At 43.1% G+C, this 22,049-nt stretch overlaps 1 protein-coding gene across 1 annotated transcript in view; it reads left to right on the forward strand.

The window, feature by feature from the left end:
* Positions 1–22,049, forward strand: part of DMRT1 (doublesex and mab-3 related transcription factor 1) — a gene marked incomplete at both ends in the record, with an annotated part of 60,812 nt that overhangs the window by 32,403 nt on the left and 6,360 nt on the right. The window contains one exon of the mRNA XM_082782819.1: positions 2,117–2,279. Coding sequence (XP_082638945.1) covers positions 2,117–2,279 — 163 coding nt within the window. The remainder of the gene's footprint in view (positions 1–2,116; positions 2,280–22,049) is intronic.

Raw genomic sequence — 22,049 nt, forward strand, 5'->3', positions numbered from 1 at the left:
AGATTTACTGTGGTGTGTATTCTAAACAGTTTAATAAAACAGAACCAAAAGCTTTTAGATTTTCTTCAGTGGTTAATACACAGCATATTCTTTGCAGAGCCGAGCCTCTGGCTGTCGGTCGAACTGTGGTTCATAGACTTGGTGTGGGTAATAAGATTATAAAACATGTCTCTTGCTAGCCAGCTACCACACACTAATAATAATAGTAGTAATAATTCATTGAATCCAGAGATTTTAGGTGAGTTGTTTTTTAAGAAATGGAGAAAAAAAAATAAAAAAAAAAGGTTTGAAAGGAGAAAGGAAACAAGCACACAATCATTTCAGTGCCAGGGAGTTGTTCCTTCATTTTGTTACAGCTAAAATAATACTGTCTCCATCAGGTGACCTTTTTCTAGTTGTATGTATACACACGTGCACATAGGGAAAAGGTGAGGTGAAGATCTGAGAACGGGATGCTGCCCATAGTCCTGCCCCAGCAAGGGCAGTAAGACCGTGTGTGTAAAAATGCAGGTAGAGGGGACTTTGTTAACTTTTTTTTTTCAGCACTTCTAGAACCATTGAGCTTTATGGGAGTGCAGATTCAGAATGACCTTTGCACCAAGTTTTTGGGCAGTTTATATTGTCAATCCATAATTTTAGGGCAGTGGCAGCCTGGGTTTTGCTGAAGAAGCATGTGAGAAGGCATGGATGCCTGTTTCTAGGAGGAGACTGCCCTTTTCAGAGCAGCAGAGGGGACCTCAGTGTCTTGCTGGAGTTCAGACTCCCTTGTAACTCACCACAATCTCCACTCCAAACAAACTGGGATGTTCCCTTCTGTCTTGGAGAGTCCCAGGAGGATTTTATGTGGTTTGGACCACTTTATTTCCCGTCTGGCAGTTTAACTACTAGAAATATTTTTGAATATTGAATTAGCAAGGGACCACTGTCCACAACAGATCAGCTGTCTTCATCCTCTGCTTTTCAGCTTTGCATTTCTCTGCCTCTGATGGAGCAAGATGGGAGATGTGGCTGGGTGGGACCTGTACGTGCAGTGGTAATGCAGGCAGAGCTCCTCTTCAGCCAGTGAGACACAGGCCAAAAAGTCTGTTGAGCACTTTGCCTTGCAGAGGTGCTGTATAATGGCACAGCTTCATGTCCCTTACTTTTGGCACAGCTGCCTTTTTCCCTGGTACAAAGCTATCATTTTTTCTCTGCCCAGAAGCTTTCCATCTTACAATCATTCACTGCCCAGCAAACTTAGAGAGAGTAGATGATATTAACTTTCCTTTTGAAGACCATCTTCTTGCACAGATTTTGGCTACTTCTTTTTGAGTATTATAGCCATGTTACATTGTAGAGCTTTGGAACAAATAATAGTAGATGGTAGGTCTTTTGTAAAACAAAAATTAAAAAAGCATTGCTGGCTGTCCAGGGAGATTAGTTTGGGTCATTTGAGGGTGTTGGAGTAAGACAAACCTTGATTTCTGAGTACTGCCAACTTGGCTGCTGAGTCTGGGAGGGAGAAGGGGCTGTCTGATCATTCACACACTAAGCTGACACCGCTGACTTGCTTGTGTCCAGTTGTGGCTTCACTGCAGACTTGCTGTGTAGTCTGCCTACAGCTTGATTTGTCTGTAAACACAGATATTTTTTTTCCCATATCATTTGTTTTTAAGAGAAGTGGTGTGTGTTTATGTGTGTGTCACATGCTCACATTCAGTCGAGTGTGTCCTGAACGAGTTGGGAGGTTGAACTGTCTTCCGAGTCCATCCTGCGAGCTCCTGGTGGAGAGCTACCACTGGTCTGAGGCATGTTGGTCTCCTTGGAGGTCTTGGCAGTGAATATTACATGTTTATGTGCCAGATATAGGTTTAACTTCGATAAGATAAATCAGCTTGTCCTCATGCTGGTTTTGCTGCCGCTAGATCACTTAATAGGACCGGGTCTGCTTGCTGGAGCTGGGTGGTGTGGGCGCACCTTCAGCCAACCACAGCAAAAATCCAGGGCCGATGTGTTGGGATTTGGCTTCTCTTCTGCCCTCCGTGGTCTCCCTCAAGGATGTGTGCCTGTGGGCAGCAGGGTGTGGGTGCAGTGATGAGGCTCAGCTTTTGTATCTGTTATGATCCTGTCTCCACAGGCGAAGGGGATGGAGAACCGCCATGCCATGAGCTCCCAGTACAGGATGTGCTCCTACCACCCACCTGCTTCTTACCTGGGCCAGGGGATTGGCACTCCAGCGTGCGTCCCGCAGATCCTGACCTCGGAGGACATCCCTTCGTACTCAGAGTCAAAAGTGAGAGGTAAGTGCACCCACCGGGGCTTCTGGCACCATTTTGACTTGGAACGGGCATCCTCACAACATGGGTGGGTAATGGAAGGGAAGTTACTTGGCGGACAGCAGCTGCCAAAGTCTATGAGAGGTGCCTGGTTTCGGAAAGGCTTTCAGGGCAGTTGTGAAGTAGGAGTGCTACTGTACGGTAATATAAGCATGTATTTAAGAAGTCTCATCATTCAGGAGAGCAGTTGGTTGATACTGTTCTGCTCCAGCATATATTCCTGAAATTGAACAATGAGACCCTTGAAACAGCTGTCTGAGCTCACTGCATGGCTCTCTCACAAGAAAGATGCCCAGTTAAAAATTATCTTTTGTCTCTTTTCTTCTCAGAAATTCTGTTTGCTATTTCTCCCTCAGGATCCCCAAGCCTTCCACTGAGCCTCCACTGTCCTGTTCTTTCTGAACCACACGTGGAAACTATTCCTGTATCCCATCCATATCACAGATTCATCTTGTTTGCTTTCAAACTTAGCACACCATACTACTTCACGTAAAACTACCGCAGATAAATCTGCCGTTTTATATCCCGTGTTCTCGGCCATCCCAAATATTACTGTAATCTGTAGTAATTTTTAGGAAGGAGTTCATGAATTTACACTGAGGTTTTCTGATAAAGTTTCTCTTGCTTCTTTGTTCTTCTGCTCTGTTAGCAGGTAGAGTACAGATATTAGAATGTCTCTGCTGGAGCAGCCCAAACCCTATTTAGCTGCTTCCGTGTCCCTGGAACAGGCCAGTAATGCGTAATAGAGAAACAGAGAAATAGCGGTGTGTTCCTACTTCATATGTCCAAAATTCTCACAGTGCTACTGCATTTGAAGCTTCTGAACTATCCTATTCAGTTACCTGCAGCAGACCTGCATTCCATGAACTGAGATAATCCTTCCAGACGCTCTTCATGCTTTTTATCTGTCTGTAACAAAGAACTTGGCAGTTTAATTTGGTGTGGTTGGGAAGTATTTAATTTTCTTTATTTTACACCTGACAAGTTTTTGTGCTATTTATTCTGTGTGTGGAGTGACAGCACTGACAACAGCACCCAGCCTCATCTGCTTCTCTGATGCACATGTACATTGAAGTGAATCTTCTCTATCGGCACACATGTGCTGAGTCTTTTCTTACATCTGATGAAAAGATGCATGTTACGCAGGTCCCATATCTGTTTTCAGTCATGGCTTTTTTGTTGCTGATGGTCTGGTGTCTGTGGTTCTGGTTTCATTTGTTTTGTAGTGAAAAACATGGTTTCAGTCAAGTCACCTTAAGGACTGAAATGAAGCTTTGGAAGGTGAAGTACATTTAAGTCATATCTATGGCCGGTGTAAATCAGCGTTGAGCCCTTGAATTCAGTAACTCCACAATGATTTATACTGAAGAGGTGGCTGCTGTTTCAGAGTGGCTGTTTTCTGAAAGTCTTCCAACTAAATACGACGTATTAGATAGATGAAGAAACAACACATGGTGTGATAAAACCTTAGACTTTTTCTCCTTTTCCAGTAGTTCTAAATGGCTTAGAGAAATCAGTGATCCTTGGTTCATTTTCCTTCTCTTTTCTTCAATTTTATTTTCTTCCTTCTTCTCTGACCACCATTGAGCAATGACGTCTTTCTTTCTGTTGATTGGTCCAAGAAGCACTTGGCTTTATGCTCAACTGCAGTTGACACTTTTTCTTGCATCCATCACTACTAACTCACTAAGAAGTCTTACCAGTTGAGTGTTCTTACAAATAGACAAAAGACCTTATACCCTTTGTTCCCAAATGCACTTCAGTAATTTTTCATCACTCCAGAAAAAAAGTTGTGCGTAATGTGCCACTGATTTTTAAACTGCATAAATACTGTATTTTCAATAATCCTTGACTGCTTCTCCAGACAGTATTCCACACACAGATATTGTTCCCTAAGTTACACCATCAATCAGAAACCGACAAGCAGTGAGATGTAATTTACTGAGATCAAACAGCATTTTCCAGACTCTGAAGAAGTGTTTTTCCATAGCAGGGAGGTAGTGGGTGAAAGAGGCACAAATATTTTTGTGAGAAAGTTGAGCCTGAGAGCAAGACCATACCTGTTTCAGAGGCTTCTTAGAGGCATCCTCTTTTTTATTGTGCTAGATCTTGGAGGAAATAACTGCTTTTACTTTTTCCATCTACAGACAAAGTAATATTCTCAGGCTGTTAGTCCACAATTTACACTCCCAGGACATATTCCTCTTGATGGTTTTCCTCAGAGAATTTGAGGCTTTCTGCCCCTTCATTGTCATTTGTGTGGATGCTGTCAGCCAGCAGGCTGTGGGCTGTAGAAGCCCCGAGGTACTGACTATCCACGCTGCAAATGTTGTCTCAAATAACAGACACATACTTACCATTTCTCCACTGGTGGCTGGACTGAGCTTTGTACAGTGCCTGCTTGATACGAAGCCTGGTGGCTTGTTTCTACAGGGTTAGAGATTGCTACTTCTTAAAGACAACTCTAGAGAATGTGAGCAAGCAAGTCGTATTTTACTAATTCTTCCTTTTCTGTGCTTGAAATAGCAACCATGCTCAGAGCCATGTTTTCTTTCTAACTATACATAGTAGTAGATTTTAGGTCCAGAAGGTAACATTAGGATCATCTAGTCTTACCTGCTGCATAATGGAGACTGTACAATTTCACCTTATCGCTCCTCCAGCAAACTCAGAACTATTTTTTTAAGATGTGTTCCCATAGACTTGGTAATGCAGAAATTTTACAGGAAGGTAACGTGTTCGTAAGAGCAACAGGTCAACATAAAATAATAATTTTGCAGCCAAATTTTCAAAACTTCTGAGACCTACCTGTATCTTTAACACAAATGGTTATTAAATTCCCAGTCACAAATCAGAGATATAATACACACAGTCTATTACTCACACTTCAATTGTAACTTCAGGTTTATAGAGGTTTTGCCAGTTCATATATTATCTCAGTTAGTATTTCAGTCAGACCATTTCATTAATTTTGTTCTGCTAAGCTAACTGCCTGTTTAGACCAGTTATGTCGAAAGGGAGGAAAGATGAGCTAGCAGACCACTGATTTACACTTTCTTTGGTTTTGTTTTTTGTTTTTTTTTTTTTTATGAATGATGTGAAATTCCCAGTAAGCTTCTGACATTTGTACATGAGGTCATACCATGTTACAGTGTGTTGCATATCGTAATGGACTGACATTTTCTGAATGGCAAAACACCATCACTCAACCTCCTTGCAATTTGAAGGTGTTCTAAGTGAAATGGTTTTGCTTCCAACAAGCACAGCTGCTACCCCTCTGGAAACTGGAAAAAAAAGAGGGAAAAAAGAGGGACAAAAATAAGAGAAAACAGTGACAAATGGCAAAAGGGTGTTTTCAGAAGGCTCTCTTAGATCACCAGTTTGTAACATATATATAATAATTTCTGGATAGAAGAGGAATTTTTTACTCCAAAAAGATTTTTCATGTCTCTCTCTTTTTTTTTTTCCCCTCTGGTATCTTGCTTTTTTCTTTTCTTTTTTTTTTTTTTTTTTGTAATGAGCAATTAGAATAAAAGATATATGGGAGGTTGTTAACAATCCATGGGTATGCAGAGGATGCTTTAAAGGATGTTTCTGCTTTGCAAGCCAAGCTGAGAGCTCCTTGTGCAAGAAATGGAGCACAATATACAGCAGTTACAACAGGGTATTTTATCCCCAAGAACCAGGTGCCCTAGTCCCATTGATTTCTGTGGGGCAGTTTTCTGTGTTTTTTTTTTTTAAAGGATTATTTTCAGGTTCTAGTCAGTACCCAGAATTGCCTCGTACCTTCTACTGGCTTTGGATCAGGCCCCACCTGTGATCAGATTTGTGAAATATCTACACAAAACCTTGATTTGAGACATGAAGGTATGTGCTTGGATTGGGGCTGGGTGCCCAGCTCTGGATTCTGTTTCCACTGAATAAGGGTGAGCATTTGTTTGGCTGTGGGAAGGTAGTTTCCAGGTTTGGGGCAGTTGCATAAAATCCCCAAGATATAAATAAAAGAATGTAGAGAAGAAATATCCCTCTATTTGCAGACACCTTTGATTTCAAATTAATTATCTTCTCTTAACTTTAGCATGGAGTAGAAACTGATCTTTGTCAACATTTTCTGAGCTGTGTTTGTTCCAATGGTGAAAAAGGTGGTTTGCATTTAAATGTTGCTCTAGTTGCTGAACAGACTTGAATTTTTGTTTTCTGACACTGTCTCAGGGTAGCTGCAAACACATGTAATGAAGCACTGGAGCAGTGCTGTATTTGCAGCTTTAATGTAAAGCATGAGCCATATAAAGCAGGAGCATGAAACTCCTTCCAAACAAAAATGAGAAAAACTCGTATGAAGTGTTCATTTTGATATGGAAAAGGTCAATGATTTTGTTTAAATCAGCAAACAGTGTTTTCCAAGGGAAAACATTTCAGGTAATATTTATTTTTATTTTCCAAGCAGAACAACTTCTAACACTTCCCAAACACTTTTCAATGAGTTATTCTTGCCTAGAAGCTAAATAACTGTTATCTCCAGTTTTACAGTTGTGGAAACTGAAGAATGATGATTGAACAAGGCACAGACTTCTCCGTGGTCCACATAATAGCTCCTGCTTCTGTCTGGTTGGATGCTGTATTGAAAATACTGCTGGGCCATTGAAGAAGATTGCACAAACTATGGAGCAGCTCTGTAAAGAGTCTCCTCCAGTGGTTACACAGTCAAGGGGATGTTAGAAACAGTCTCCCTGATTAAGATGAAAAGTTCCATTTGACTAAAAAAGTGTTGGGAAGTGAGGAAACCTACATGCCTGAAAAATGCAAGGGAGGTCCAGGGTGAGGATGTGTTTCTTCAGAATGGGCTGTAGTGTTGTGGTGGTTTTACTCGGGTGGGCGGCCGAGCTCCACCTCAGCCACTCTCTCACTCCCCCTCCTCAAACGGAAAGGGGGAGAAAATACAATGCACAGGGCTCAAGGGTTGAGATGAAGACGGGGAGATCACTCAGCAATTATCATGACAGGCTAAACAGACTCAGAGTAGGGAAATAGTAAGAGATACTGCCTATTACTAACAAGCTAGAGAAGTGAGGGACAAAGGAAAGAAACCAAAAATGCCTTCCCCTCATCCACCCTCTTCCACCTCCTCCCACCACGTGGCACAGGGGAATGGGGGCTGTGGTCAGTCTATAGCACTTCGTCTCTGCTGCTCCTTCTCTGTCACTCCCTGCCCCTGCTCCCTGTGGGGTCACTCCCATGGGATGCCGTCCTTCCCGAACTGATCCTGCGGGGGCTGCCCACAGGCAGCAGCTCCTCAAGCACTGCTCCCACATGGCTCCGTCCCATGAGGTCCATCCATTGCCCAGGAGCAAACTGCTCCAGCACGGGTCCCCCATGGGTGGGTGGCAGCTCCCCCCAGACCCCCTGCTCCTGCGTGGGCTCCTCTCCACGGGCTGCAGCTCTGGCCCGGGGCCTGCTCCTGCGGGGGCTCTCCATGGGCCGCAGCCTCCTCCAGGCCACATCCACCTGCTCCACCGGGGGCTCCTCCACCCATGGGGGGGCTGCAGCGTGGAGATCTGCTCCATGGGGGACCCATGGGCTGCAGGGGGACAGCCTGCTCCACCAGGGGCCTCTCCATAGGCCGCAGGGGAACTGCTGCTGCCTGCCTGCAGCACCTCCTGCCCTCCTGCTGCACTCACCTGGGGGCTGCAGGGCTGCTTCTCGCTCCTCTCTCTCCAGCTGCTGTGTGGCAGCGTGTTTTTTTTGTTTTGTTTTGTTTTGTTTTTCCCTTTCTTGAACATGCTCTCACAGAGGCACAAACAACATCGCTTATTGGCTTGGTGCTGGTCAGCAGCAGGGCCCTTATCTAACACGGGGCAGCTTCTAGATTCTTCTCACAGAAGCCACCCCTATGGCCCCCTGCTACCAAAACCTTGCCATGTAAACCCACTACAAGTGTGTGAATGTTATGCTCCTTTTTCAGGTTTCATATGTACAGTATTCTTGCATGAAATCTGTGCCCTTGAGTGCTGCACAAGATGAGTCATGTTCATAGTCAAAGAAGGCACCTGGCTGTAGGACCAAAGAGGTCAAGGAGTCCTGGTATGCAAAAGCTCTTCAAGCTTGTGTCCTTGCATTAGTACTGTTTTCTGTGGGCGTTCAAGCTACAGAGACAGCACACTGCAACAAAGCAGGCTGGTGTGGTATAGCTGAGAAATTACTCCAAAGAGCTGAAAAAAAGGCTTGCATTTACGAGCTCTGTATTTGCAGCCAGCAGATAAGATGCGCTGATGGAGCTATGCTGATAAAGCACTTAGAGAAGTGGGGCAGAGCAGTAAAAAACACCCCTCTGTCAGAGGGCTAGAACCAGTCTGAGTAAGCTGAGGAGAAGTTCTTGCAGTTCCACAGGGTCCAGGCATTGTCAAGTCTGAGATACTACTTTTTCTCCTTTTGCTCCTGTTCATCTTCAGCAGAGCACCAGCAGAAATGCATATTGGGTGTAGAGGGGCTTCAGCAGTATAATGTGTGGGGTATCATTTTACTCCTGGAATGGATAAAGTTCAGCAGTATTTAGCTTGTGTGTTTTGCTTCTATCTGTGCATCTTTTGCTTAAAAACCATCCTCTGTTCAAGAGTATGCCATTCCTCAGGGATGAGGAACAAGCAGTGTTTGCTGAAACTTGACTGTATTTGCCACTAACTTTCCATCTCTTATCAAACTTTCAGAAGTAAATTTGAAATCAGACAAAAAGAGAAAGGAAGAGGTAATAATCTAAGCCTGCAGACCCTGAACAGTCAGTTCAAAGCTGTGTTTCTCTCAGCAGGTCACGTTATCTTTGGGTGGCTGTTGCATCTTTTTCATGCATTCTCATTGCTGCTGTTCATAGTCCCAGACGGCTGTGCTGTGCACAGTGTCCTTTAGGTACTTGCTATGAGGGTGCCAGGAACGCTGGCAAAGTCTAAACTGATTCTCTAAGCCTTGGCTTACATTGCTGGTTGTGTATGTGGTGTAGACCACAGCCTCATCTATTCTTGCCTGCAGCAGTCTCATTTTTATGCAGGACTCTTGTAAAACACCAGTGTTTTGTGGCTTTCTTAGAATGGCAGGGTACAATATGTTTGGGGGCCATCAATATACATATATACACACGTACATGTACATAAATATATATGCATATATATACACCCCTGATAAACAAATCTGCCATGTTCAGGCACTTCTGCCTGTCTTCACACAACCTGGATTGTAGGGATAGTCTGTGGAGTGAATTTGCTGTTAGTATGATGTGAGAACAAACTTCCGTGGAAGTCAGACAATGTGCTATTCTTCGATTACGTGGATCTTGAATAAGCTGCAACATCCTACAGACCTTTTCAGGCAGATGACCTTTTAACATGTCATTTTAATTTTCAATAAAAAGCTGAATTTTGAGCTTAGCTGACTACACAGTTGCTGGGTTTGTGCTGGGTTTGGTGATATTTTTTTTTTAAATCAAGGAAGTTGCTAAGCTGCATTTGTGACATTCATAATCATATTTCCTTGTTTCATTAGATGTAATAGCAGCTTTCAAAATAGATTTGAGAATGTGAGACATATTCATTATATACTCTGGCAGTCCATTTTACTGTATGTTTAAGCCTTTTTGTAAATTATTGGTCTGTGTTCTAACTGAGGTTGGCTTGGTGAAGATTTGACTAATATTAAAAGCAATTTATAAGGTCTGATGGATAGTGAAGGGAATTTATGAAACGAAATGAGTTCAAACATTTGCTTACATCACATTCTGCTTTGGTTTATTCCTGATTCAAAGGCTCATTCTAGTAATTCCTCCTCAAAATGCAACTTTTATGTTCAGTTCACTGAAAATCACACAAATAAAAAAATGCATGCAGTGAAGCAACTTGTTGTGCAGTTGCAGAATTACTTGTTCGATTCACGAGTTTTGCTGATTCATGCCAGGGCGAGTGATGAGCCCTGCTGCTTGCAGTGGGGGAAGATGCTGGTCCTGTGGCAGGAGCATCTGAGCAGTCTGTATTTTGCTGTCCCCCCCCCCCCCCCCCAAGTCTGTTTTTGTAGAAATACATGTATTTCTGGAGTGAGACCGTAGCATTCTCTAGGAGGAATGGTAAGGTCTCATGAAAACTACATGCTTCTGTTTGCCCCAGCAAGAAAGCAGCCTGGAGCCTCAGGAAGCACAGCTGGACCCTGTTCACGCACACCAGCAAAGCCACCTTCACCCTGATGGGGGTCTGCAGCTGCTGAGCGCTGGAATAAAGGTCTATCCCTGCTGTGCTCATGCTGCTGCACCAGCTCCTCATGCTGCAGCCTCAGCATCCCTCTGCAAGGCCATGCCTCCGCGTTGCCCTGAGATGAGCAATGGCCCTGGATGGCTTCCCTCCTTCTCAGCCCCTCCTGCAATTTAGACTGTCTCAAAACTACAGGTTGAGGACCACAAGTTTACACCCACTGCAGCCCCAAACTTGGTTTCTGCTTGCTTCAGCTGCTTTCTGCGTGGGGCAGAGCATGCTACAGCTGGCGAGGCTGCAGTTTATTTTCTTCGTGCTTTAGAGGATGTTGGATGCTTGTCTGAGAAAATCCACACAATCAGTTGAGCAGCATCCTTTTACACTGGGTATGGGCTCGACACTGAGGTTTTTTTACGGGACTTTTTCCCTTGCAAGCAGAAGTTTATGGAAATCATAAAATTTCACCATGAAGTGGCAAAGCAAATGAAGACATTTTGTTGGCACGGTGGTGATACCAGTGTGTTTACCTGGGCATGGCTTGTTATTGTAGAAAAAAAACAGTGAAACATGCCTCCCTGTTGCTTTGATGTGCAGGTGCATCCTTGTATCTTGACTGGTTAAGAGAAGGGAGAAGTCTGTAGCTCTGTATTCTGTAGTCTTTTCTGCGAGTGAGGATTTACAGAGGATACTTCACCGTTCATGCCATCTTCTTAAAGAAGGTGAGCTAAGCTAATTCCTTTGCAGCCTTTTCTGCTTAGATAAGGCACACCAATTATCAGCCCTTTGCAGATTGTGAGAAACTTTAGCAAAAGGCGCATTTGCTACTGATCTCTTAAAAAAAAAAAAAAAAAAAAAAGGCCCCTGCAAGCAGTGTGGGATGGCTTAGCCGTCAGGAGGGAGGCGATGAGCTGATTGTGGCTCTTTGCAAGGGGCCGTTGTTGCAGTCTGTAGCTCTGCCCCCATGCCGGAGTGCTCTTAGGGAGAAAGGTGAGAATTTTCCCCACTGTCGAGCTCACTTGTGTGGAGTGAGGGTGTTACACCCTGTCGAAGGGAGATCTCCTGGCAGCAGGGATCAGAAGTAGCTGCTGAGAGGTGTCGGCTGGGGCCTGGGGGGCAGCTGCATGTCGGGCCTACCTGCAGGGGATGTGGGGTCACCGCTGTGTGCCCCGTTTGTAAATGTGTGTGTTTGTACCTCAGGTGTAAATAATACTGGGGTATGCTGCCTGCTCGTGGTGTCTGTAACCCTGCAGGGCAGGACTGGGGGGCGGCCGCCTAATGGGCTCTCTTAATTTAGCAGCCATTAGCCTGGCCAGCCAGTGTTTTTAATCCTGAGCCTCGGTGTAACCATGAGTTTATTTCCAGTGCTCCTCGCAGGCATAGCTTAGGCCAAGTACAAGTTGAATAACCTTCAGGAAAGCTGTGCTGTCCTTCTGTCGGCCGCTGTCTTTGAAAATTGCCTGCAGAGTTAGTGAGCAGGAACAGTTAAGATTTACAAACAATGATGAAGCTTGTCATGCATCTTTCACCATTCATCATCTGGGTGCCGTGGCTGGGCGGTGAAGTGTTCTTCATAAAAACCAGCTCAGTGTGAAATACACCTCGCAGCAATGTTTACTGCTCTGAAACTCGTCAGCAGCCCTTTATAGTAAATCCAGATTGCGATGTGACATTACAGTATATCATTGCAGAGCGCGCTGGGGTTTACACTAGGAATGAGTGCAGTTCACACCAGATGAGATGTCGAAATTGAGTTATGTAGGAATTTGGCTGTTATATGGGGATAGCTTTTGTTTTCTGAGGACTGAAAGTTAGCTTTATATATATAATATATATAATCTACACATACCTGTACCTGTGTGTGGGTGCATATATCGATATAGGTATATATATACACAGATATATAGATACACACACGCTATGCACACATTCTGTATACAAACACTGCGGATCTACAAAGAGATTTCTCTGACAAGACCTTGTCTTATGCTATTTCTTAAAAGTATTTCAGTGTTTGTACCTCAGTGTTAGCATTTCAGTGAAGTAGCCTTTTATTTTCAAAAAACGCTGTTGAAAATACCGTTCTTTGAACATCACAGTTTTACAATTCCTGGCTAAGAATGCGGAGTGGGATTTTTAATTTTTGTATTATCCATTTGGTTTGGGTTGACTGCTGTTTCGTAGGGTTGTGGCAGCAGATGCTAACACCGAATTCGTAGGACACAAAGCCAGGGGACCCGTGAAGCCTGCTGCATACTGTTGGTGAGCTGCCTTTGGTGAAGGGGCAGGCGCAGGGCTGTGCTCAGCTGAGTCCCTGTGAGGCAGCTCAGCCCACGGGGCTGCTCCCAAGGTGCACAAATGGATGCAGCTGGATGTTGACAGCCAACACAGGGCTCAGGCCTGCCACTGCTTTTTTGCTGGTGAGTGCCTCCCAGAGCTTGGAAGGTACAACGTCGAGCAGAAGGTCCTGGGGGACTCTCTCAGAAACTTTAAAATATGGAAAAAGGAAAGTACGTTTGATGGGCTGTGTGTTGAAATGATAGAAGTTCTCCCGTCAACTAGTTTAGTCCCGTCAACTGCAGTGTTGACACAAGGTCACTAAGAAAAGAACAACATAAAATAAAATAGTAGATATTTTTGTCTAGCTACATAAGTTAAGAAATTAGTGTAAAATGTAACAAAGACATTTTGTGTATGAGTAAATTGCTGAGTCTTTAGAGATAAATCTACTGTCTTGAGCATCTGAGACATACTTGGAGTTAAACAGTAACATCCACATGAACTGGAGAGCACACTGTGTCAGTCACTCTACAGCCAAGGACAGTATCTTTCTTCATTGGAGGTTCAGTACTTTGGTGGCAGTTAACCTGACTGAAAACAAGTGAAAGAAAGGATTGGGGATAAGCCAATAAAGTTTTTGAGTGCTTCCTGTGGCATTGTTATTTCACTGTTATACTTCAAAACCTGGAAATGAACTCAAATTTCACTGTCTTTAGTGCTTTGACTGTTTGTCCTCTGTGTTTGAAGAGTAGTTGACGTGTTCTGGGCTCTTGACAGAAGTCTTTTGGCTTTACTGCCTTGCTGTTCAACCAGCAGAAGAGGCGGAGTGTTTGAAATACTGTTGCATTTAATTTTAGATTTCTGGATTCCCCATTGAGTATTAAATATAGTACAGAAGTTGAAAAAGGAGTAGGACTGCAGTTGGCACTATCAAAGATAAGAGATAACTGTATTTCATTTGTCCTCCTCAGCTGTTTTCAGCTTCTCTAGTTTGGGATTTGAGTACTAATTTTGCAGTGAAATCATACTTTTCTAGCTCAGAACATTTTCCACAAATGTGTTTATTGTTGCTAATTTTTTCTTTGATTTTTTATGCCTTTGTTAAAAAACTGTGAAGTTTACATTTCAGCCTGCTGCTGGCAGCATGAGGCTAAAGCTTCAGGTACACTGATCATATAAGCATGCAGGCTTCCAGGAATACAAATATTATTCAAAACTTGTTCATATTCATAATTAGTTTAATGATACTGTGTTAATCTCACCTATTTCTTCAGCAGAGACTTTAAAGGATCCAGGAAGGTTTCTTAGGGGTGATGTGGGGGTGAAAGGTTAGAAGCATTAAGCATTATTTACGAATTTGTTTACTTTCTCCTTTTATTTTGAGAGGGGAAAGTTTGGACGTCTTTTATGTTACTCTTGTGGCTTGAATTAGAGGCGTGCAGAGTAAAGCTGTCACTTATAACGTAGTGTTTTCAAGCTTCAGAATGTTGCATATAAAATCAAAGAAATGTATTTCTTCACTACCTTGACTGCTTTATGTACCCGTTCAGTTTCTAGTAACTTTGCTAAGCTGCAGTCTTCAGATATATGTAGTAGGTAGTGGCTTGACATAGTGATGCTGTAATAACCTTAGGGAAGTAGAGGTCTTTATTAATAAGCATTCATGTACAAAACACTATTGTGGAGCTCATCTAATTCTCTACTCTTGTGGGTTGGTTTATTCCTCATATGGCATCTACTGTACGTAGATTTAAAGACAATTCTAGTAGTTGGGGCAAAAATTTGGAAAAATCCTCTGAAAAGGTGCCACGTAGAACAGGTGGGCTTGACGTATTTTGTGCAGTGAGTACTTCCATTTTTTGCTGCCCATACAAGTCCAAATTTGAGTTAATGGAGAAGTGATCGTTTGGACAAAAAAAAAAAATAAAAAAATATCCTGTACACCAGGTTAAGTCACTTAATTTAATGTTGCTTTCCCACACACATACAAAGGTCTTGTGATGGGGGTGATATTTTCTTACAATGACCCTGCAGGGAAGCAAAGCAAACATATGTATAGAGCACTATAAAAATAGTCCAGGAGGAAATTGCTCAGAATTGAGGGGGTGGGAAACATCACAAAAAAGCTAACAGTATGTTGGCTGATTATAATGACTGTCTTGTAGCATCCAGGAGTTGTCAATCATAGCTTAACGTTTATAGAAGTGAAAAGTCAATGTGTAGTTGTTTAATTTGACATGGCTCTTGGGTTGAGAAAGTGTAATCGCTCGAGGGGACAGTTAAGTAGCTGTGCTCCGTGTCAGCCTGTCTCGCTCCGACTACTGCACTAAACGCTTTCTTGATGAGCGATAGATTTGGTTAAATACCAGGATAATTGCTAGCTACAGCATCCAGCACTCTTTTAATGCCTTGTACTACATCTGTATTAGCTCTTGCCTGAGGGTGTTTGAGGTTTCTGCAGCAAAGAAGGCATGTATGTTCAATTACATTATTCTCCTTCGGTTTTTGAAGGGCAATTGTTGCAGAGCTAAATAGGTTGTAATAAATTACATTCCATTTCTTCCAAACCTGTTGCAGGAGGGCAGACATGCAAACGTTACAGCTGCTTTTTCCTTTTAAGTACCATTTTGTTAGTCTGCCACAACGTTAAACACAGAAGAAACTGTTTAGAGAAAGTGTTTTTTTTTCATATGAAAAATGGAAAACTAACAGACTTTTAAAACTGTCTTGCAAAATTAGCGGACTCGTTCTGCATGCTATAAAAGTATTTGCTGTTCCTTGCTGGGTTCACACATGTAAATAAAATCCCGGCACAAATGCATGTTCTTGCTCAGGGCGCTTCATCAGATGGAACAGGAGAGGGACTCAGCTCTCCCCTCCGTAATTAGCCAGGTGTCAGCATTTCCATTGTATGAAGTCGTATCTTAACGGGAAGGCTTGAAACGTTAGCTCGGGGTGACCTAGTTGCCCACTGGTTGCCATCAGTGGCTGCATGGGGCTGTGTAGCAATGCTGCGCTGCCTGGTGCAGCCCTGGCTTGCCAAGCATGCCCCTGCTGCATCAAGCACATGCCCGCAGCTCCATCACATCTCTCTGCAGTAACGCACCACTCCGTGACGAAAAGGCCTGCAGATCAGGTTGCAACTTGCTTCAAAGGTGTTTGAAAGGGGTTTGTAGGGGTGGAGGGGGCATTTGTGTCTGACCTATATTTGTCTTAAAAGTCTGAACAGATCTGGAAGAGGCATTGGACGTATCTTGAGCATTGAGTACATCATTTTGCCGGGATTCATTTTCAAATGTAAAGCAGAAAGAGAGGAAGCCAACTTGACATTTAGAAAAAGAGCTCTAAGATCTTTGGTTTTGTTTCTATAGGATAGGCGTTCAACATTTTATCTATCTAACCACTTACTTAATATCAAATTTATTTCCCAATTTTCTGCAATTTTTTACAATTCTTACATTACAAAGTTTATTTTACAATGCCAGTTTTAAGGCTCTGTGCCTGATTCTTGTCCCACAGTGCCTGTTAAATCAATTAAGCTTCAGGGGTAGAAGGTTTTCATAAGGTCTGAATCACATCCCACATGCTGCGGGTAGCGTGTTTATTTACCCCACGCATGGCGCTAATCATGTCTTAGGCTGTTGAAGTAAAAGCATGCTTTTAGTCCAGTTTGTCACCAGTTTTGTTTCTTTTCTGGACATGAAAGAAGAAGAAAAATCAATGAACTCCCTCTCCTGCTCCTTTATAAATCATTTTCCCTTTCAAGTTCTGTCTCAGAGCACTTGTAGACAATGCAAGGAATGTTTTATTTTCCCACCCTGAAACAACTGTTTACACTCAATTTTTTTAGCAGATTTTTGCATTGGCTTTTGGCTGTATAAAACACTTTTGATAAGGTACAGTCTGAGACAGATTCGAGCTAGCTGTGTGCCCTTAAATATTGTTTCAAACCTCCTCAATACCACAAATCAAGACCTTGCTAATCTCAGTTTTTTTCTGCCTTCTCTCTTAGATAAATACAAACTTCTAGTTCATAAAACTATGCCTACCAAGTCATATGTATTTTGTCCCAGCTCTGTGATGAGCCACATATGTTTCCAGGGACTTTAATTTGGTTGAACTCTGTCCCTAATACTTTCTAAGATGTAAATACTGCAAACAGGTTTGTGCAAACAGAAGAACCAACACTGGCCTGGTGAGTGGGGTCTGCTGTATGTTTTCTATCTGGATGCTTTTGCCTGATGTGGCCCAAATGAAGCTGTAACTCTGTAAAGTGTAGCTGAAAAGGAGTGGGGAGATAGGAATGTGGATTGGCCCTTATTTTGAAACTAATTACCCCTCCTCAGCCATGGCACTGACCTCTGTACTTCTTTCTCTGAACTGTTCAGCTTGGATCATGTTTGCAAGAGGTTCCTGGACATGCTAATCTGCATTTTCCTGCATTTTTCGGTGCATTGAAAATCCTGCCTTCCCCAGCAGCCCAGAGCAGGTCCCTCTGTGTTCACTACACCTGCGGCAGCATCAGCTGCCTGAGCTGGAAGGCCTCAGTGCTACCCAGGAAGGACTTTTATCTCCACAGAGCCCCTGCAGGAACTCCTCTTTCCCCAGGAGGGCGTGGAGGACCTCAGTTAGCTCTTGTCTGGGTAGGCAGGTCCATCCAGCGCAGTGGGTGTCACTGCTGAAGGAGAGTTTTGGATTAGGACCATTATGTGGGTAGGGTCCTAGCTGGCACCTGCTTTCCTTGTTGCATTCAGCTGCTGTGATAATCAGCTACCTGTATGGAGGGAGATAGACATTACCTTGCCTGCCTCATGCTCCAAAGGAGAGAAAAGGCACATTGTGGCCCTGAACAGCAACAGATAGTTGCTTTGTATGGTGCAAGCCCTCCTGCATCCCTTGCACCCTCCACACTTCACTGCTTTGTGTCTGCAGTGAAATGCAGTGGGGCTGTATGATGTGGCAGAGGATGAGTTGCATTTTCTCCTCCCTTCCCTCCTTACCTGCTTACCTCCCCGCCCTGCCCTTCTAGTGCTGAATCAGTTTTATACTGCCTGGGGCTGCCAGCAGCACTTTGGAAGTTAGCTGAGGAGTGGAGTCGGAGTGGTCCTTCTGAAGGCAAGCAGCCTTCCACACAGCCATATGTGTCCAGATTGGCCCCCTTGACTCAAGGGACTACACTTTAATTTTTCTGTACAACAGATAAAAGTAACAAAATACTGTTTTTTAAACATTTTTTCATTATGAACTTTTCTGCCACTTTAAGATGCTGTAAGGTCCACCTTCCCAAATTCAGATCATGGCAACTTAGGGCAAGGGAAACGCGTGCTGAAGATGTGGCAAGTACATTTGGGCCAGTTGTAGTCATCTCGGTAAGGCTGTGCTGCACTGCTCTGCACTGGAGCAGACCTTCAAAGGCTGGTCACACATGGTCAGCCAGAGGCTGGCCCCTCACCCCCAGGCAGGGGAAGTTTCTGTTGCACGCCAGCAGTTTGCAGTATGTATTTAATGCTGCTATTGTGTTCGTGGAAATAAATATAAATATAACGCAGTGGGTCTGTCGTAAGCCTAATGTTGTGTGAAACTTCATTTAACTTATTTGACTACCTCAGAAATGTTTTGTGTTCAGTTTTTGTCCCTATTTTCTCAAGTAGAGTGACTTATTGTGACAAGGTTCCTAAACTTCTGAGTGTATAAATCTCACTTTAAAATAAGTAGCAACATTTTTACTCTCTTTATGTATATGTCCATTGTTTGCTTCATATTTACCAATACTTGAACCATTTTACTGGAAATCTGCTTGACTGGCTTCCAAATTAAAGTTCATATTAAAGAAATAGTAATGCCATGACAATATTAATTCACTTTAAAGCCTCCTGGGCTTTTTAACCTGCAGGTTCACTTGAATTCTAATCTACATATGATAAGGCTTCTTCTTTCTTCTCTCCTATTCAATTTTGAGCACAGTTGTAGGGGAGTACAGTCTTGCTTATGCTGGAGTCAGTGATAAACCTCCTGCAGCTTGTGCTAGTATGGTATGAGTTGCAGGTCCTTCTTTGTCCCTTCCCAGCAGAGAAATTTACAGTGGAAGAGCATTAAGAAAAATCTATTATTGGCAAGTGAAAAATCTATTGTATCTACCATAACAGATCACTTTCATTAGACTTAGCATTTTCTCTGATTGTTTAGTAACCTCTTGATTTCCAAAAGCTTGCAAATCATGTCCAAAAAAATCTTTAAGCCATACAATACGGCACTTTTGCACTGAGCCAGTATTTTCTAATGTTAAGAATGTCATCAAGCCTGAAAGAGCTGAAGCCATCATTATTAGCTATTTGGTTACTCTTTGAGTATTATGACTGATGTCAACAGGCATGGATTTTGTCCTTGTTTTATAGATTGAAAATGAAAGTAAAAATGTAGAGATGTGACCAGAATTAAAGTTTACGCTTACATGGCGAGTCCTGGTGTTACACAAACTGTGGTAGCCTCTTTTTTTTTTTTTTCTTTTTTTTTTTTTCTCCTGATAAGCCAGTAGAGATTAACAGCCTTTCTGACACAGTAGATGGGAGATGGCCAGCCAAAATAGTGGTATGTTTGGATTTCTGCATGAGACACCAAGATGCTTTAAGCAGGTATTAAAGCTCTTAGGTTCCCGTTTCCTTCTCTAATAGAGAGATGTATAGCTACATCAGGGAGGAACCTTGTGCCTTTTGTGTGTGTGTGTGTGTCTTCACGCGTATGCTGCTGCTCAATGACATTACTTTGAGTCTTGAATGCACTCCTTCCTTAAAAGTTAACATTGCTTTTCAAAAAAATGTTTTCCTGCCACAGCTATTTTAAATTGCAATGCATTTTCTAGGTAGGACACTTCATGCTTCTAGAGGTAGTTATTAACAAGGAACTCCTTGTTTAGTCAGGTTTTAAATATGTACTCCAAGAAAAACAAAAGCAAATACACTGTAGTGATGCCCAGAAAAAGGTGAGAAGGCAGAGTCACTAGCTGTCCCCTCTGGCATGCAAGGTCTTTCCTTGAAACAGGAAACATACAGCCCCATGTCTGCTCATCCATTCCCTGCAGTGTCAACAGCAATCCCAGGAAGAAGCAGCGGGCAGCGCTTTGTCCCCTTGTTCTTAGGTCCTGCCATGCTGCAGCCGTGGTGAGCACGTGTGACTGAGTCACACAATTCTGGCCAGGGGCAGCTGGATGTCTATTTCAGTGAGCTCTGTGTGGCATTGTCCCTGGGTTAGATGGTGCTGGAGACCTACAGGATGGCCTGTGTCACTGCCTCAAAGGAAACGAACAGAGAGCAGGCTCCACAAGATCCATGTCATGTCTCAAGGTTACGTGTGAAGGGAGGTGGCTGAGTGCAGGGGGATGACCCTGTGCTCTGTGCTTTAGAACTGGCTGGAAATTAATCTGGTGAAAATTTTTGTGAGAGAAGAATCTCACCCTCTGATTGTTTTTGCTAAAATCATGTCTTTCTGCAAAGTCACAGCGAGACATGGAAGATTCAGAGGGACACCTACCTGCTTTCCTTAATCAGTGCACATTGTTGGTGAGTCCTGTCCCTGGGCTTGCAGCTGTAAGGCAGCCTGTTGCTACGTAGCAGGTTTTTTTTTTTAATGTACCACCTGTTTACATCTTCCTGTGGTCTCGCTGACCTGGATCTAAAAAGTGTATTGTTTCCTTTTCCACAAAAAAAAAAAAAAAAAAAAAAAAAAAAGACTTTTCAGAAAGTGCATCCCATTTCGTGGACCTGGATTCGAAGGTAGTTGCACCAGCCCAAGAAGTCCCAAATCTCCTAGCCCCATAGGAAGGCAGTTTAGTGCAAAACTAGTCCTGGCAGGATAAAATGCCTGGGATGGACATTTGGGCATGTGTACCGCCAACTGGCAAAGTAACTAGATACTTCTCTTGAGAAGTGATTGATTTGTGCAATTCCAATCTTTTTTTTCTTTTCTTTTCTTTTTTTTTTTTTTTAAGAACAAAGTATTTAATTCCTGCATGAACAACAGTCCAGAAAGTGGGTTCAAAGACCTTTCTTCCTTTTTTTTTTCTTTCTTCTCAGAGCTGCCTCTGTCTTTTGCTGGTCTTTGAATACTACACACCAGAGGCATCTTTTTTGATGGAGAATCAGTCTTCGGTGTTGTGTGTGGAATAGAGAAGTATTATGTGACCTCCGGGAACAAAGAGATGAAAGGTCCCAGCTTTTTCACAGCCTTGTTACGTGATGAAGCAAACTGCTTCATTTCTCTGAGGTTCCCTGCTGCTCTTCAGCTGGTGGCAGATCTCCAAATCCCTCCATCCCTCACAGCCACTTTTTATACACCTTTCCTGGAAATCGATGGCTCTCTCATATGTTTGTGTGGCTGCTTTCTAATCTTGAATCTTGAAATGATTTTTTTTTCCAGGAAAAATTCCTTTCAAAAGTGTTGTCCATCTCCTGGCCTTTGGTTTGGAGAGCAGCCATGCAAAGCATTGGGTCTGCCCAACAGCAGAGCATGTTCCCTGCCATGGTGGACCATGAATGTCTGAAAGAAGCAGGGATCTCTGGAAGTGGATCTGTTGGTCCACTATAGCACTAATATAACTAATATAACACTAATAGCATAGAATTGCAGGCCAAAGGACAGGCTTGTGCCTCTTTGTGGTAGTGGCAATGCAAAATAAAAGTGGCTGGATATTCTGCAGCAGTCATTTCTCCAGTGTAATTCCCTGTGTCAATGCACAAACACATGCACTGGACAACACAGGGGTTAAATAAGTAGCTGGAGAATGACAGGGAAGGAAAAAAGAGGTTATTCTTTTTATTGTGATGCCTTCTAATTGAAAAGTTGCTACCGGGTTAAAAATACCTCAGATCTGTGACCCCAGAAAGCTTTTACCAGCTTGGCTTTGCACGTGGTCTTCAGACCATTCAAAGCAAGGGTGCTCGTCTCAGCACACCTACTCTTCCTGAAGATGTTTTTGTGAGATGGGTCCTTCACTCTTTGCCTTTCCTAGCCTCAGGCAGCAGATTAGTCACATCAGGTGAGCTACAGAAAGTAGCATTGGTAGTAGTGGAAAGTGTTGGTCAGTCAGTGCTGTTCTGCTGCGTGTCATGCCCGCAGGAGTTTGGGGCAATTGCTTTGTAATTGGGTCATTTAGTTTTGAGGTAGGTTTTGGAACCTCAAAGAACAAAGCCTTGACTCCCGGAATGTCTTCCTTGCATCCTTCCCGTCCAATTAGACA

The sequence above is a fragment of the Aythya marila genome (assembly GCF_965140915.1).
Source record: "Aythya marila genome assembly, chromosome: Z".
Taxonomy (NCBI): Eukaryota; Metazoa; Chordata; class Aves; order Anseriformes; family Anatidae; genus Aythya; species Aythya marila.